Here is a 17117-nt window from a genome sequence, read left to right on the forward strand (position 1 = left end):
TGTGCATACACTCATGCCCCCCCCCCTTTTCTCTACACCTTCATTTAATTCAAATAAGGCTCAGGTTCCCATTGTAAGTCTGTCTGTCTCTCTCCCTCTCCCTCTTCCTCTTCCTCTCTCTCTGCATATGTAAGAGATTTAATTTTTTTTTTTTTATCTCTAACCCCAGTCTTTCTGTTGGAAAGACCCATCCAATTCTTAATTGCTGTGAATCCTCTGAAACTCCGAATTAGAAGTCACTTGTGGCTCCTGTTAGTTTGTTTGTTTCCTTCCTTCCTTCCTTTCCTTCTTTTTTTTTTTTTATGGAGAAAAGCTGTTTTTAAAGAGCAATGACTCCATATTCAGTAAAGTATCAATAGATTATGTAAGATAATTTTTTAAAATTTTTTTTCTTTTTTTTTATTAGATATTTTCTTCACTTACATTTCAAGTGCTATCCTGAAAGTCCCCTATACCCTCCCCCTGCCCTGCTCCCCTCCCTACCCACTCCCACTTCTTGGCCCTGGCATTCCCCTGTACTGGGGGCATATAAAGTTTGCAAGACCAAGGGGCCTCTCTTCCCAATGATGGCCGACTAGGCCATCTTCTGCTACATATATGCAGCTAGAGACACGAGCTCTGGGGGTACTGGTTAGTTCATATTTTTGTTCCACCTACAGGGTTGCAAACCCCTTCAGCTCCTTGGGTACTTTCTCTAGCTCCTCGACTGGGGGCCCTGTGTTCCATCCAATAGATGACTGTTGACATCCACTTCTGTATTTGCCAGGCACTGGCATAGCCTCACAAGAGACAGCTATATCAGGGTCCAGGACAAATGGTCTAGGTGCCTATTTAACTATCAAAGTGGACCTGGTTGCCAGGTTCTTCTTGCATCCCTCAGTGCCTACCTGTTATAGGGCCTTCCTGGCTGGCACACCCCACTTCCTACAGTGAACTCTCTAGCCTCATGAGGCTGGGCTGCACTTCCATACATAAAACTACCATTTTGGTTACACACTCTTTTTGTACCTTTGGACCTCCTGGCTATTGCACATGGTTCCCCTCTCCCTTCCTCTCCTTCTCCACTTGGACCGGCTCGGTCTGGCTATGTCCACTCTGGACTGTCCCAGAGGTCCATCTCTGCCTCTAGCTCTGCTCTCCTACGTACCTACAATACATCTCCTCCAGCACACCTAGTGGCAGTCCTGCTGACTTGACTTTCCTCTTCCTTCCTTCCTTCCTTCCTTCCTTCCTTCCTTCCTTCCTTCCTTCCTTCCTTCCTTCCTTCCTTCCTCTTTCTTTCTTTCTTTCTTTCTTTCTTTCTTTCTTTCTTTCTTTCTTTCTTTCTTTCTTTCTTTCTTTCTTTCTGTTCCCACTCCATAAATCTCCTCCATCATACCTCTGCCATTGTCTATCTCTAGCTCTCAGGCACAGCTAACTCAGGGCTCAGCACATTACATTTCCAGGCAGCTCACCTCATTAGCAGACTGGGATCCTTACAAAGCTACTTCCAATAGGACAGCTAAATCTCTCACCATGCTGTGTGTCCGCTGGTCCCACTGTTACTCCCAAGAGTCGCAACACAAAGATGGACCAGTAGCAACTATATGCCAGGCCATTGCATATATGTTATCTCTGATCCAGTCCATCATGAGGTTTTATTGCTTCCATTATGCACTGTGGTTATTTTGATAGAGTCTAGTGATTTCCCCTTGCTTTACTCCAGGGAGTGAAACACACCCATCTGCCAGGGGAACCACTCTACTCCAGTCTCAAAATATCACAAGTTCCTCCAATCCTGTCTCATACGAGCTACTTCATTCTGACTTTGTGCATCACCCCTGACACAGCCCAAGATCATGCTTGGTATTCCTGTGGCTTTTCAGTTAGAGTGTATTAATCACCTGGGAGAATTCTGATAGACATGTCAAACCGTTTCCCAAATTTTGCATCATTTTTAATGCTTCCTCCATTTGTCCTTGCATGAAGGGATGGTGTCTTATTTCCCAGACACTCATGCTTGGATCCTACCAGTTAGTTTTAAGGCTCTGATTAAATCTTCTAGGCCTCTATTGATGAGAACTCCAAGCTCCAAATGTCTTTTCACCATGCCCACTTTGCAGAGGTCAGGCTTTGTTGACGCTCACCTGGAGGAAGTTATGTCTCTTCTGCCCAGTACACAGACCTCCCTGCTGGCATGCCCTTCCCAAATCCTCCCTGAAACCCAAGATCCCTCCTTCAACAAACAGTACCTGTTTACCCAAGAAACAAAACTTTCCACCCTGGAAGGGCCACAGGCAGTATAGATCCACTTCCTCCCCATCCTACAATTTCCTATATGTCTTAGGTCTCTCTCTAGCTCTGTCTGTCTCTGTCTGTCTGTCTGTCTCTGTCTGTCTCTCTGTCTCTGTCTCTCTCCTTTCATAATTCTCCCTATAACTCTAAGGAAAAAAAACCTCATATTAAAAAGTTTACAATATCATTTGACCTAAATTTAAAAGTCTCATCTGAAAGCTGAATAACAAAGAAAAACTTTCACTCAGGGCTGAACTCTCACCTGCCTTGAACATGTTTCTAAGCAACCAGTATTTTAAGCTTGTATGTTTTAATCCTCAGTTTCAGAATTCAGTTTCAGCATAGGACTCTATGAGAGCATGACAGTGTCAGTTTTGATGTAATTTTGATTTTATTCTCTGAAAATTGAAAACAATATTGTGACATGAAGCCATAGGATTATTTTCACTGATTTAAAACAAGAACTGAATTTAATTTTTAGCTATCTATTTCTGAAGAGTTCAATGTCATGGAGTTGGAAAATTATTATTGAAGCAAATTTTTTAATATGTCAATCATCTGAATATATATATGCCTTAGTACACTTATAATTGATGTTATGTCTTAGAAGATAGATTATACCATTAAAACAATAACTTCAAGTAAACATGTTAGCACTATGCATTGAAGGGTAAGCATTCTATTTGCCTGGAAAGGGTAATGGGTCAATCATTATATGCAACTGAGTTTTATTTCTTTTCTAAATATTCTTTTACTAAATTTTTTCACTTATCTACATCTCCAGGCACAAGGGTTCCTAACAGTTTTTAAGTTCCAAAAGGTATTCTGTATTTCTTCTATTTAGACCACCAATATTAAAATATTATTCAGCAATGTCTTCCTGAGATACAGGACCAAAAACAATTAAGACCTCATCGCAAGTCCAATACATAGTGTCATACAGAATGGTATTATTATGAGGTCTTTGGGATTAAAAAATAATAAGTGCTATCTATGGTTCTGTGGCCAACTTCCTTTCTGGTGTCAAAATATGTGTTGGGACCTTTCTTGTTGGCACTTGATAAGCAACATTCTGTCTGCAACATGGACTTTCAGCCAGTTAAAATACTCCTGACTTTGCCAAGTATGTTACTGTCTCAACAGTTATATCCAACTAGGAATTTGTCCATCACCAGTCCCCGACATCTTCCCCAGACTTCTCTGCTTTAGAAGTGGTGGACACTGTGTTGTGGCCCCAGTCCATTGCCCATGGGACAATGCGGTCTCTAGGACATAAGTACTCAGAATCTTTGTATTACTATTTTTTTAAAAGATTTATTTAGTTTATGTATGTGAGTACACAAGTTTTCAGACATACCAGGAAAGGGCATCAGATCTCATTACACATGGTTGTGAGCCACCATGTGGTTGCTGGGAATTGAACTCAGGACCTCTGGAAGAGCAGTCAGTGCTCTTAACCACTGAGCCATCTCTCCAGCCCTGATTGTATTACTCTTGAGTTAGATAAGCCTGTATAGCTAGCTGCACTCTCCGTGGACTGTCTCCCCCCGCACCCCCCCCCCCCCGCCATTCTGGTTTAATTCTCTCGAATGATCTCAGTTCTTGAATTTACATGGAATCTCATTTCTCTCCTAGACTATTTTAAAACAAGAAACGTATCTTCTCTCTTCAACTCATCCTCAGGCTCCTTGAGACTCAGCCATGTCTTATTTAATTTTCATATTCCCAGATGGAGATCAGAGCTTCTATTACATAGCACATTAATTAAGAATAAGGAGGAAGGACACAGCAGAGGTGAGACTGGTAAGGAGATGAGCCCGAAGGAACCCATGGAGGTGGGATGAAAACACTGGGAAACTCAGACCAGACTCCTCTCTCTTCCCATCACCGCATCTGCTTTTAAGATTGTATTCCATGAGTTCAACTCACAGGCAGGTGGTCTCTCTTTTTTCTCCTGAAATCTAACCAGACTAGAATTCTTTTGGGGCTAAGTGGTCAGAGGCTAGCACACCAAGTCACAAAGGTGATTTCAGTTCTAAGCAGCAGCTTCACTGAGTGTCCACTTTCGGCAATCCTACTAAGCCATAAGTACTCATTCTTTGCAAAATAATCTTAGGGGCAATAAGTGCAAGGGCTTCTCCCCCACTCATTTGTCACTGCCTCAGAATCTTAATAAATACTGCAGACATTCAGTCATGGAATGGTCCTGTTATTCAATAAAGAAAAAGCTTAGCTTGCACATTAATTTATCACTACTATTTAAATATACAGATGGGCATGTTTACATCATAAAACCAGAACTGATCTTACCCATGTCAGACACACAAACAGTTGCATGGAAAAAGAAACACTTGGCATAGTTATTTTAATAATTGTGACTGAACTTTAGCATCACTTATAAAATTTCATCAACTATTTCCAGTAACCTGATGTGTACATCAGGGCAAGAAGTGCTTTGTGATTTTTTTCCCCCTTCCTGGAACTGACATTTATTTAATGGGATTCTACCTCATGACAACCTCTTTGCTTCACTCAGATGTTTAGTCAACGAAAATTACTGAATTAATGGAGGAAAATTACCTTCTGAAGACTGGGTTGCATGAATTCTCAAAACTGGCAGTGGTTACATAACATACCAGTTATATAATAGCATAGTGAACAGCATTTTAAAATACAGTGAATTTTAGCTGGGAGTCCTGTTTGCTGAGTGTAGCCTTGCTTCTTTCTACCTGAGTTTCCGTTACCTCCTCCGCGCCATCTTTATATTTCCTAGGGACACATCTTTTTGTTCCCCAAATGCTAAGGTATGATCATACAAGTGTCATATTGGTTGTTTGTCTTTCCATTCATGAATAAAGACACACGCACATCCATGTATTGACACATGAGTCATCTACTCCAGGTATTACACTTTGGACATAATCCCAATCTATAAAAGGACTTCCCATCTCTTGGCTTTCAGTATTACATGGCTATATAAGTTACAATATTACATATTTTTCAATGAGGTCACTCAATTTATTTTATGAATATTGGTAAGCCATAGGGCACTGGCCTTACTGAGGATAATTTCACCTAAACAGTTTCTTCATCAGTAAAAATTGAGACCACTTGACTTCTATAGCTTGAATAAAATAGCCAATATTAGTTACTTATAACTTCACAGAGATGGGACAAATGGGCAGTTTATAGTCAGACCCCGAATAGATAACAAAATAGTGTTTTGTGTTTGATTTTAATTTTTGCTGTTGTTTTAATTTATTCTCATAGACTGAAACATTTGCGTTTAGATAGGCTGAAGCATTGATACGTTTAAATTTTCTGATTAAAAACTTATCTTACCATCCCCCAAATAACATGAAATAGGGTCTATAAGATGGCAGAGCAGGTTACCACATAAACACTTACCTCATAAACCTGATAACCTGGGTTCAAGCTCTGAAATCCATAACAAAGGAGAGAATCCACCTGAGAAAGTTGTCCTCCCACTTCCACACACACAATATCAATAATAAATTATATATATATATATGTACATATATATATATATATATATACATATACACACACACACATATAAAACAGTAAATGTCAGTGTTTTCCTGATAGGCTAGAAAAATTTAAAAAGAATTTATATTCCTTCTTCTGCAATTTATGTATTTAGAAATAACCTACACAAGACGCTGGGGAGATGGCTCACTAGGTACAGTGCTTTCTATACATATTTGAGGATCTGAGTTCTAATCCCCAGTACCATATAAAAAGTACAAATCTTGGCTCAGCCATGCACATCTGTAACCCCAGTGTTGGGAAGGCAGACACCAACAGGTCCTAGGGGCTCCCTGGGCCACCCAGTCTCCTCAGAGCTATGAGGTCCAGCCTGGGGGAAAGGTATCCTGGAGAATCTGGTGAGGACATTGACTGAGGAAGAAATCCACTTTACCTGCACATGCCAATGGTGAGCATACTGTCTATACACAATCAAGTCACACTTACTCAACTCATAGAACACACACACAACTTGCACATACTGAACTCATACATCACGTGTACACACAACTCACAAACACACACACACAACTCACACACACTCAAACCATACAACACATACAACACATGCACACAGATATACTCTGGTCTATACATATGTATGACCAACAATACTGACAAGGGGTGAGGGAGTCAAATGCTAAACTTCGCTAAATAGTGGGTAGGAATGTGTGAATGTTATTTCTCTTGATAGAGTCTTCAATACTGTGACTTCTGGTCTTGAACACCGATTCACAGAGCCTCCGGGCAGTAAATTGTGCCAGTTTGTAAATGGCACAGTTACTTTGTATCGATTTGTGCCTTAGGGCCTTTATGAGAACCACTAGGTTTTCCTTTGCATTTACCTTAACAATCTTGGCCATGCAAAGCTCAGATGTTACAGGTAAAATGTGTGGTACAGTCAGGCTGAGCAGTGATTTCAGAAAGAAGTAGCTTCAAACTTCAAATTAGTACACACTGTTATTTGCTAAGAGCCCAGGGTTTCTCTGTGTAGCCCTGGCTGTCCTGGAACTCACTTTGTAGACCAGGCCGGCCTCGAACTCAAAAATCCACCTGCCTCTGTCTCCCGAGTGCTGGGATTAAAGGCGTGCGCCACCACCGCCCAGCTCCAGGAGAAGGTTTAAGGACAAGCACATTAAGTCTGGTGGCTGACAGAGGTCCCACTCATCTCCAAGTTCATTCATTCCTACTTTGGCCATCCTTTATTACCACAAGTAAGCAAACCAATGGTGTGTGTATAACACTGCCAAAGAGGATTCCATCTTTACCATTCTACAGGTAACATAAAATCTTTGTAGATCAGAATAAATCTGGGTAGTAGGTTTACAAATCACTCTAGTGATTACAACAAATCAATTTTTAAAGTTTTTTTTTTATGTCTCCCAAATCAAAAATTTCTTTCTCAAAGGAGTATTCTGGTTGAACAGCATAGCAAATACCTGTAATTCTAGCCTGCAGGTACATGGGAGCAAAAGCATCAGTTGGTAAGTTATCCTCTGCTACCTAGTGTGTTCAAGGCTAGCCTGTGCTAAGTGAGACCTTGCCATACACAGAAAGCTGATTAATTAATCCTGGCTTTGGGACCTCGGTTCCATTTTTTCAAAGAGAGTTTATTATCAAAGATGGAACTGGAATAGCATCAAGGAATGAGTGTAGAACATTCCACTTCATAAGGGACACTGCTCCTAGTATCCGAGGATGCCAGCACTTCAGGGTATCACCCAGGGACCGTCATCCCAAAGGCACTTTTAAGTAGAGGGTGGCCAACACAAAATGAGCTCAATGGTATTTTTGTACATTTCTTTGGTCATATATATATATACATATATATATATACATATATATATATATATATATATATACACATATATCTTACTGTTCTTTTTCATACAGATTATAGTTTCTGGTTTCATGTTTTAATGATGTGTGTGTGCGTATTTCTCATGCCCTTTCTTTTCATTCTTTTTTTATTTGCATGTTGCTTTTCTAGAGAGATAAGGATATATTGTACAAAAAATACTTTCAATTAAAAAAAAAGAAAAAAGTGAGTTGGAAATAGAGATAAGGAGTAGATTTCTTGCATTAAATTGACTTAATAATTTAATAGACAGGGTCTCATCATGTATCCCTGGTGGCCTAGTACTCACTATGTAAACCAGGCTAGCTTCAAACTCACAGAGATTCCTTTCTCTCTGTTTTCTCAGTGGTGGGATTAAAGGCGTGCACCATCATGCCTAGCAAGACTTTTTATAATATACCAAAAAACTAGCCCATTCTTTCATCAAGACAGAATGAACTGATAAAGTGTGGGCCTGGTGAAGTTTCCACTGTGTAAGAAAACCAGAGCCAACTGAAGAAACAGAATAAACCCTTGCTCTGCCCTGTCACTGATGCCAAAATGTCCCCCTGGGCTGTGCCTGTTTTATTATGATGCCACAGATCTTGAATTACAGCCTATGTAATTCAAGGGCCAATCAGAAGCATTATAAAAAAAAGCCTTTGGTCCAATATAAGGAAGTAAATATTTGTTTTGTTAACCACACTCATTGCCTATAATAAAATTATATTTATTGATAAAGGGATTTAAAAGAAAATATCACATGCAAAGTTTAAAGAAAGTCAAGGAGATTTTGGATGTCAATACCTCTTGTTAGAATTCCTAATTCAAGATACTTGTATGATTTTTATGAAAACTTTGCACATCTGCATAAGTAACAGCTCAAATCTAGCTCTATTGCAAAGAGGATTTTATATCCCATTTTGTTCAGAAGGGCCTCCCACCCATCAGTAGAAAGTCTAGGCTCACTCTCAAATCGCCCCAATTTGACTACATTGGGTAAACAGAAATACGTTATGATTATAAAATTCTACACTCAGTGGTTTGTTTAGTTTTTAGAGAATGACATAGATTGTCCAAGGTCTGCAATCAAACTTTGAGAACTAGAATGATCAAAAGTCATAAAACTTCAATAGTCAACACTATAAACTCAGATGGCCATTGCTTTGTTCAGGTGAGGTGTCTCAGCTATTCAACTTGGAGACCATGCAAGGGTGTATGGCAAAAATTGAATTCAAAGTTAACCTTTGACCTCTATACACATGGTGTGGCAAGTTCTCTAAATATCTCCCCTGTCTCATACACATATTAATACAGGCATTCATAAAATTAATTAAAAAAATAAAAACAAACCTCCCACTCATTCCTGAGCACACGATGGTGGTTTGAATGCGACCTATTCCTTGCAGGCTAGAGTGTAGTTGAACACTCTAGCAGGCTGCACTGCTGCTTGGGAGTTTGTCAGACCTCTAGGAGGTGGAGTCTTGCTGGAGGAAGTACTTCACTGGAGAGAGCCTTGAGACTTTGTAACTCACTCCACTTCTGGTGCCTGCTCCCTCATTCTGCCATGCAGTTGTAACAATGTTGCAGTGGCTTACCCCTGCAGATACTCCTCCCTGACATTCCACATATCTTCAGAGCTGGAACTACAAGCTAAATGGACACTCTTACTTAGGTTACTTAGGTTGCTTTTGGTCATGGTGTTAGCTTAGAGTAACAAAAAAACATACCTAATAGATACTCGCTGGAGATATATATAAATCACTAAGGTAATAAATAGGTCAGACATTTGCCTCTTAAAATATTTAAATTTTATATGCAGCTGAAATTTAGGGATAGGAAATGACACTAAGCTGACTTGGTGTTATAACTGTTCAATGATTTTATTTTGATGAAAATTTGACTTAAACCCCTCATAGGATCACTATTGTGCCTCTTTTCTTTTTAATTCCATTAAAACTGGAAACTTCTCTCTATGATGTCAGCAACTGGTAGAACAATCTACAAAAGCCAGGGAACCCTTTTTATGGAACCATTCAGAATGAAGTGTATGCTTGAAAACCAGTTAGTGATTGGGGCTTCGAAAGGGAACTGTGCAGGCTGAAGGCAAAGCCAGACACCAGGACTTGAGCTCGGACTGCCTACCTTCCATGACTCCCCAGTTGACTAGGCTAGGTTCCCTTGGCTTTAATCATGAGAATCTCTAATCTTTACCACCCCATAGTCTTTACCATTGAGCTTTTCCTTTCCTTCTTTAGGTTCCCTTTTTTAAAAAGAGCAATATTATCACTCAAGGTACAAAAATGCATTTGAATAGTATTACATACACCTAGGGGTAAATGATACAAACAAATCACAGTTGAAAAGGATGGTTACAAGCATGCCACAAAGTGATTTAAATCTTCCTTAGTAAAATGTGTACATTTTGAAAAATATTAAGTTCACCTACCATCTTAGCAATAATTTTTTGGAGAAGAACCCCATATCTTGATGAGAATTACGTAGTGTATATAATAAACCTAAAGGAAAAAGGTATACATAAAAATAAGAGAATAAAGACATACATCTGTTAAAAATAGGCAGACAGTAGAAAGAACATAAAGGTTCACAAATAAAGAATGGCTAATAAATTAAGTCATGCATCCTCTGAGTTACTTTGCAGTCACTATCTCACACTAAAATACAGAACCGGTAACAAAGTAACAGGAACTTTGTAAAGAGCAAGAATACACATTAATTATTCAAATGATGGTATACCTATGCAAATGATGAATTGTTGGTAAAGTGTATCTTCTGTACAGTGTATTCTATCTGTGCTTAGAGGTATCCCAGGATCTTCGAACTGAGGGAAACTGAGGCTGGGCAGATGAACAAGTCACTAAATGGTGGGATCAGTAATCAACCAAATCCGTCTTGACAAAAATATTTGTGTTTATTACAGTCTACATGTGTCCTCATTTCATATAAGTTCCTGTTCTTGACGGTGTAAAATAAATATGAATTCATCACCCAGAAGCAAGCCAGCACTCTAAGTGTTATATCAGGAGAGTGCATTCACAGTTCTAAAACTGGCTTCCTCCGAGATGCAGGACCATGGTCATAATTTCAATGAGGGTGCTTGGTAAAGAGCATTGTGTGTGTGTGTGTGCATATGTATGTACACGTGCTCATGTGCATAAGAACATTTTCTGGTTTTACCTTAACTTTTTAGAGAGGGTCTCTCACTAACCCTGATGTCAGCCCCACCAGGTTGACTGGCAGCAAGTTCCTGAGCCCTTCCTATTTGTCTCCTTGAAACCCAGTGTTGAGGTTACAAGCATTCAGATGTGGGTGCACGGGATCTGAATTCATGTCCCCTTGCTTTCAAAAGCTGTCTTAGCATAGTGTAAGCCATATCTCCTCATCCCTCCACTTTCCGTTTTGAAACAGGTCCTGGAGCCCACATTTTTGCTGAGCAGGTCAGAAGCCTTTTCTGTGCCATGTTAGTTTTGCAAAGTTAATTCATTTAGAAATTCCCTTTCTTAGTGACTGTGTCAGGTGCTGGCACAGTGCCAAGAATAATAATTGAAGTGGATTTTTAAAGTTACGAAAGTGTCTTTAGAGGATGGTTTTGAGGTGAGGGGATGTAGGAAATATGGAGAGTGTATCCATCAATCTCACACGAAATGTCCCATTAGAGGAAATGACATATTTGTTTTAAGCTCTCCATAAAACCCCACAGTATACTCTGTAGTAATCAGGAGACAAATTCATTGGTCCTCTCATTCTTTCTCCTGAAGAATGAAGTATCTTCATTGATCTATAGACAGAACTAGGGTATGGGAAGAATCTCCTGCAGAAATGGATTCCCATCCCTCTTAGCTCTGCTCTTCTCTGCTGGTGACCACTTTTCCAGGGAGGACCGTGCAGTTCAGCAAATGGACTTTGAATGTGGGACCCACTATCTTCCCAGCAGAGCATTCACACCTCGGTTCTTCCTGACTCTCTTCCCTGGGTGCGTCAGCGGAATGCTCATCAACTAGGATGGAGATCATCCACTTTTATGCAGCTGTATAATAAGGCTAAATAAATAAGAGCCGAGTTTTGTTTTGTTTTCTTTTGTTTTGTTTTGTTTTAAGTATCTAGCTCTGGGGTACGAAATTCTAATGAGACTTATTTATTATGAAAAAGTATAAGAAGTCCTTGGGAATGAAGGTGGATTTAGAACATTAACAGTATGAGCTTAAATGAACTAAATCCTGATAGGATGGTCCTCCAAATACAAGAAGGGAAGGCCATTTATTTGCTGTAGAAATCAGCACAGACCCCAAAGTAGGGACTAGCCCAAGGAGAAGTTGAGGCACCACAACAAGAAAATAGTGGAAATGGGCAAAATGAACACTTTGCACTGCTGGTTTTAAAGTGAGTGGATTTCTTTATCTTCCAGAGACAATTTCCCAGAGCTAAGAAGGCTGCCGGGGATCTGGGCTCAGTTATCACAAGGAGAGGCGTCTCGCTTAACAAGGCGACTCCTGATCCTTTCCTGTAATAATAAACACTTGTTTTCTTAGTTCCAAAAACCACCAATGAACCTGATCTGTGGGCCTTAAATACAGACCTTAAAATTAAATAAATCTATGTCGTCAGGGATGGGCTAATTCCTGGTTTAGTTCATGCTAACAGAAGAAATGGCTTCATAATAGTAACTTAAGAGAAGGTCAAACCTCTCAGTTATGTGTCTTGATGAGTCTGAATTACCCTTTGATTACTTATCAGGGTTATAGTGCATGATTTGTACACACCTGCTGTTACTACGACAGACTTCAGACATGCATACGAGGAACTTAAGAGCTTTGCAGTTTGCAAATTCTTTAATACATACAGCATCTAGCAGCTCTGAACCTATGAGGGAAACATCGTCTTCACTGTAGGAGTAAAATTTATTTCTCATTTTATCAATTAAATGGTTTGCAGAAAGGTTCAACACCCTGAAAAACAGTGTGCCTGAGTGCCGGAAATGCAGAAGGAATCCAGTCTCAGAAGTGTTTATCAACTGAGGTTTCTTTTTATCTGTGATAGCCAACCCATGATGGACAGAATCCAGCTGTAACACCCTCCTCCCCCTAAAAGACAGAAAGAGACAGCTAAAAGCTTGCAAAGTTCTTCAGACAAGACTTAGAAGGATGAATTTACTGAAGGGTCTGTAGGGAGTGGGGCGTGTTGGAAACACTATGCCCAGAGCCAGGGGCAGGGTTCCTGGGTGACCAGGATCTCCCAAGTGAGCGAGCATTCTCATCTCTCAGTGGAGGAAGAGAACACAGGGTGGTCTTGCGCTAGCATCTTTTAGACCAGGTGACCCCTGCTCAGTCTGTTTTCTGAGTGAGCTGCAAGGACTGCCTGAGACGCACAGCAAGCAGTCTCCCGCTGGCCTGGAGCAGGTCCCCACCCACTGCTCACTGCTCTGTCCTTCCGCCATCCTCAGGTCCTCCGACATTTTCCACTAAGACACAGAGGTAGGATGAAGAGGAAACAACAGGAAAGTGTGTCTGCACCCAGCCTCTGCGGCAGCCAGAGAAAAGAGAGAAGGAGGCAGGCTAGCGAGGAGGCAGCTAGAAGCTGTGATCCGTCCATAATCAGGAGAGCTAGATCTCACAGCAAGGGAGTCTGTAATGCACCCAAGCGGGGCAGCGCCTGGGGGCTGGTAGGCGTTCCCGGTCTTCACCCCCTTGGTTGCTGTAAAACCGACCAGGTGCGAAGTACACAAGAACTCGCTTTCTCTGGACTAAAGGGGGTGGGGGAGAAACAAAAGAGACTCTCACCTCTGCACCACACACACACACACACACACACACACACACACACACACACACACACACGTACGCGCGCGCGCACACACAGCAGCTGTTCAAGGTATTTGTAAAGCCATCAATTGCACCTGAATCTTTATTTTCCCTAAAGGCACCAAAAAATAAAGGGAGAAATGAGACCATCGAGGCGGTCCGCGGCTGAGACCATCTCGATTTTTCACCATCGATTCTCTACTAACCAAACAGCTATGAAAAGCCTGGGGACCCCGAACCCCTGAGCGCTCCCCCACCCGCCACCGCAGCGCCCTCTCACCTCCTCCAGGTCCCCGAAGGTGCTGAGATTTCTCCCCTCGGGAGCAGGGACAACCGAAGCCGTGACCCGCAGGAGAGCGGTCCAGTCCCTCCACAGAGCCCGGGGACGCGAGTGGACCGGGCCCTGAAGCGGACCACGCGGGATTCAACTTCACGGAGCCGCGGGGCGGTGCTGCCCGCCGAGACCCGCGCGCCCCACTGCTTTATCAGCCAGTGCACAGGCAGCGGGCGCCCCCTCCGCCCTCTCTATCCTACCTCCCCCTCGCCGTGGGGGTGGGGGAGCAAAAGAAGAGAAAAAAAATCAAGCCCACCCATCAGTGCAAAGCAGACATTTTTATGTTATTTTTTTATCCTCTCCGGGATTCAGAGGTCGCGTCTTACCGGTTAGACTTAGATGTGGACGAGAGCTCCGGGGTCCGGGTCCGAGGGTGCTCGAGACTGGGCTGCTCAGTCCTCTAGCGGAGCAGGCTCCGTGCCATCCGCCCAACTTCAGCACCCGGCGACGGAGAGAGGGAGAGAGGCCAGGATAGAGCAGAGAGGGAGGAGGCTGGGGTGGGCGGGGAGGGAGCGGAGCAGCTTGCAGCGCATGCGTCCGGGAGACAGGCGCAGCCCCTCGCCCCGCGCTGCCGGAGGTGAGGCGTCCTCCCCTCCCGCGGGCACTCGGATGCGTGAGTCACCGTCGCGTCCCTTCCCGGCGTGCCCGCCCGGCGACAGAGCTCACGGTGTCAGTGTCTGTGCCCAGGCGGCTCTGGCGACACCAGTGGAGGAGGTTCTGCGGTGAGGGTCGGGGTCAGGGGTGCTTTTTGGAGAGAACACACTTTGTGGGAAGGAACCTCCTCCCCCCACCCCCAGTTCACTTTTACCCAAAGCCCATGTTTGTTCACCTAGTCCCTGGGACCATGCTTGCAAGCCTTTCAGGCTTTCAGGCTCCCTTAGCCTCGGGCTTGCTTCAACCCTCTTGCCTGGGGGATTCAAAGGAAGGTAAAGTTAAGTAAGTTGTAGACTCTGCTTTATTGATGGCTTACCCAGAAATACCCAGGAATCCCTCCAGGTGCTCTCTGGTCTTAGGTATGTGTACCCTCTGGGCCACTGGAGCTGGGGATTTCAGCGAGAGAAACCTAAGGCAGAGCAGGGGTCAAGAACTCTTAGTCTGCAAACTTTATATGCCCCAGTACTACAGGGGAATGCCAGGGCCAAGAAGTGGGAGTGGGTGGGTAGGGGAGCAGGGCGGGGGGAGGGTATAGGGACCTTTAGGGATAGCATTTGAAATGTTAATAAAGAAAATATCTAATTAAAAAGAAAAAAGAAAAGAAAAAAAGAAGAACTCTTAGCCTGGTTTGGAAACCTGGGGCCTAAAGCGTCCTTATTGGACCACTTGGCAGTCACAGGAATTGTCAATCTTTGTGCTCACCAGCAGAGCGCAGCTTGGTGGTGAAGGAGCCTAGGATGCTTATTGCATTCCAAATTCTAGATTGTGCCTCCTGTGATTAGGCTGAAGTGTTTCTGAGGGGGAGCGAGGAAAGCAGATATCTTTCTCTTTAGATTTCACATCTGTGGAGAAGAGGAGAGAGTTCCCGCGGGAATGACTAGGCTCTTCCCTGACAGCTAATTAGAACTGATTGCTTGTAGATGTCATGACACTCCCCTGCCAGGGGTCCTCCAGTGTGCAAATACTGTTGGCATTCCAGCCCACCTGAGCAAGCCCCACAACTTTCAATTAATATAACGCAGGGTCTTTTTTTATTCAGCTACATCTACTGCTTTGGATACTAATACCCTGAAAGTGCGCTTTCTTGGAGCCTGTCTACAAGCTATTGGTCTGTAATGAGAAATAAATACAGAAGCAGAGAGTGAAATTTGGAAACATTTCTAGCGATTTACCAGCACCACGGCACCTGAGTGCTTTGCTCAGTTATCCTTGGCAGCCATATTTAAGGGTAATTCATTTTTGTTGTTGTTGGAGATTATGAGAGTTTATCTTAGTCCATTATGGCTGCTCTAAAAACTACCACAGAGTGGGTGACTTACAGGCCACAGAAACTAACTTGTCATAGTACTGGAGAGTGGAAGGTTGGACACTTTGTGAGGGGTGGAGTTTATTTTATGACATATGGACATGCTTTCTCCTCACATGCTGGGACACAGGACAGCCTCTGGGGTGACACTTATGAAGACCACTACAACCACGTACGAGACTTCATCCACTTGATCTAACCACTTTCAAAGCCAGCACCTCTCACTACAATTACTTTGGGAGTTACACAGGGATTGAAAAAAGACAGATGTTCTATAATGTTAGTCTTTGCAACTATCATCCTCGAATATCTGCATCTTTATTCTTAATCTCTAATGAGCTTTTGCTGACCCAAGTTAAGTGAAGAATTATAGCTATTAATGATTCTTGAGCAGCCATTTTCACTTCAACAGCTATCCTTGTTCATTTTTATTGAGCAATTACTTCCTGCTTGACACTGGCCTAAATTCTTCTCATGTGTTTCCTATTTTCTCTTCACGACAACCTCACAAGGTAGCTACTATTATTACCTCCTCATTTACCAGGCATCTCAGAAGCTCAGCAGCGGAAATCCACCCCCTCCAAACCTGTTCCTCTTTGGACTGTTCAACCCAGTTATCCAATCCAAAAATGGAGAAGTCATCCTTACTTTGCCTTCTTGTTTCATCCTCATCCAGTTAATTAGCAAGTCATATTTCCTCTACCTTAAAAATATATGTCCAATTGGAACACTGTGCTCCCTCTCAGTGCATGTAGCCTCCGTCCTGCCCGTGATCGTCTCTCACCTGGACAACTCAAAGCCTCCCGTTTGGATTTCTTGTTTTTTTCCCCCAGACACTCCAAATAGCAGCTTAACGATCTTCTAGAAGCATACACATCATGCCTGCCTAAAATCCTCCCGTAGTTTTTTCCTTGCCTTTGAAATACAGCCCAGGATCCATCCCCTAGCTTAGAAGGTTCTGTTCAATATCCTTCAGGATGTATTTGTTGTTATCTTGCTTGTATGGGCCATAGCTCTGAATGTTCTCGCTGTGCAGAGCTGTCACATGATGCCAATCGCTCTTCCTTCCTAGGAATCCCATGCATGTGGTTCCTTACATATCAGGTTATTTAGCATCTGCTCCTACTAAAGGCCTGATACAACCATCTTATAAACTGTCCTAATGAGGCAAGCAGTTCTTTTCTACTTAGAAGGATCCCCTTGTCTTGTTTTACTTTATTAAGGAAATACTTTTTTCAGTATTGAAATAAGTTGTTCCCATCCTATACTAGGATGAGGTCTTCCAAAACTTTACTTTCACTGTCTCATCTATGGGGTCCAAAAGAAGATTAACTTGGTGAATAT

General features: G+C 42.5%; 1 protein-coding gene across 2 annotated transcripts in view; it reads right to left on the minus strand.

The window, feature by feature from the left end:
• Rgs17 (regulator of G protein signaling 17) overlaps positions 1-14278 on the minus strand; it is a 103674-nt gene extending 89396 nt beyond the window's left edge. Inside the window, exon 1 of one of the 2 annotated variants that reach the window (XM_021174753.2) lies at positions 14140-14278. Coding sequence is in view for 1 of the 2 variants with exons in the window: in XM_029482290.2 (XP_029338150.1) it covers positions 10110-10144 (35 nt within the window). In the remaining variant the exon portion in view is untranslated. Of the gene's footprint in view, positions 1-10109; positions 10175-14139 lie in introns of those variants that run through there. The other variant, XM_029482290.2, reaches the window with a different exon arrangement.
• Between the last annotated feature and the right edge of the window lie 2839 nt (positions 14279-17117).

This window comes from Mus caroli, unplaced genomic scaffold, assembly GCF_978045245.1.
Source record: "Mus caroli unplaced genomic scaffold, Mus_caroli_1 scaffold_9, whole genome shotgun sequence".
NCBI lineage: Eukaryota > Metazoa > Chordata > Mammalia > Rodentia > Muridae > Mus > Mus caroli.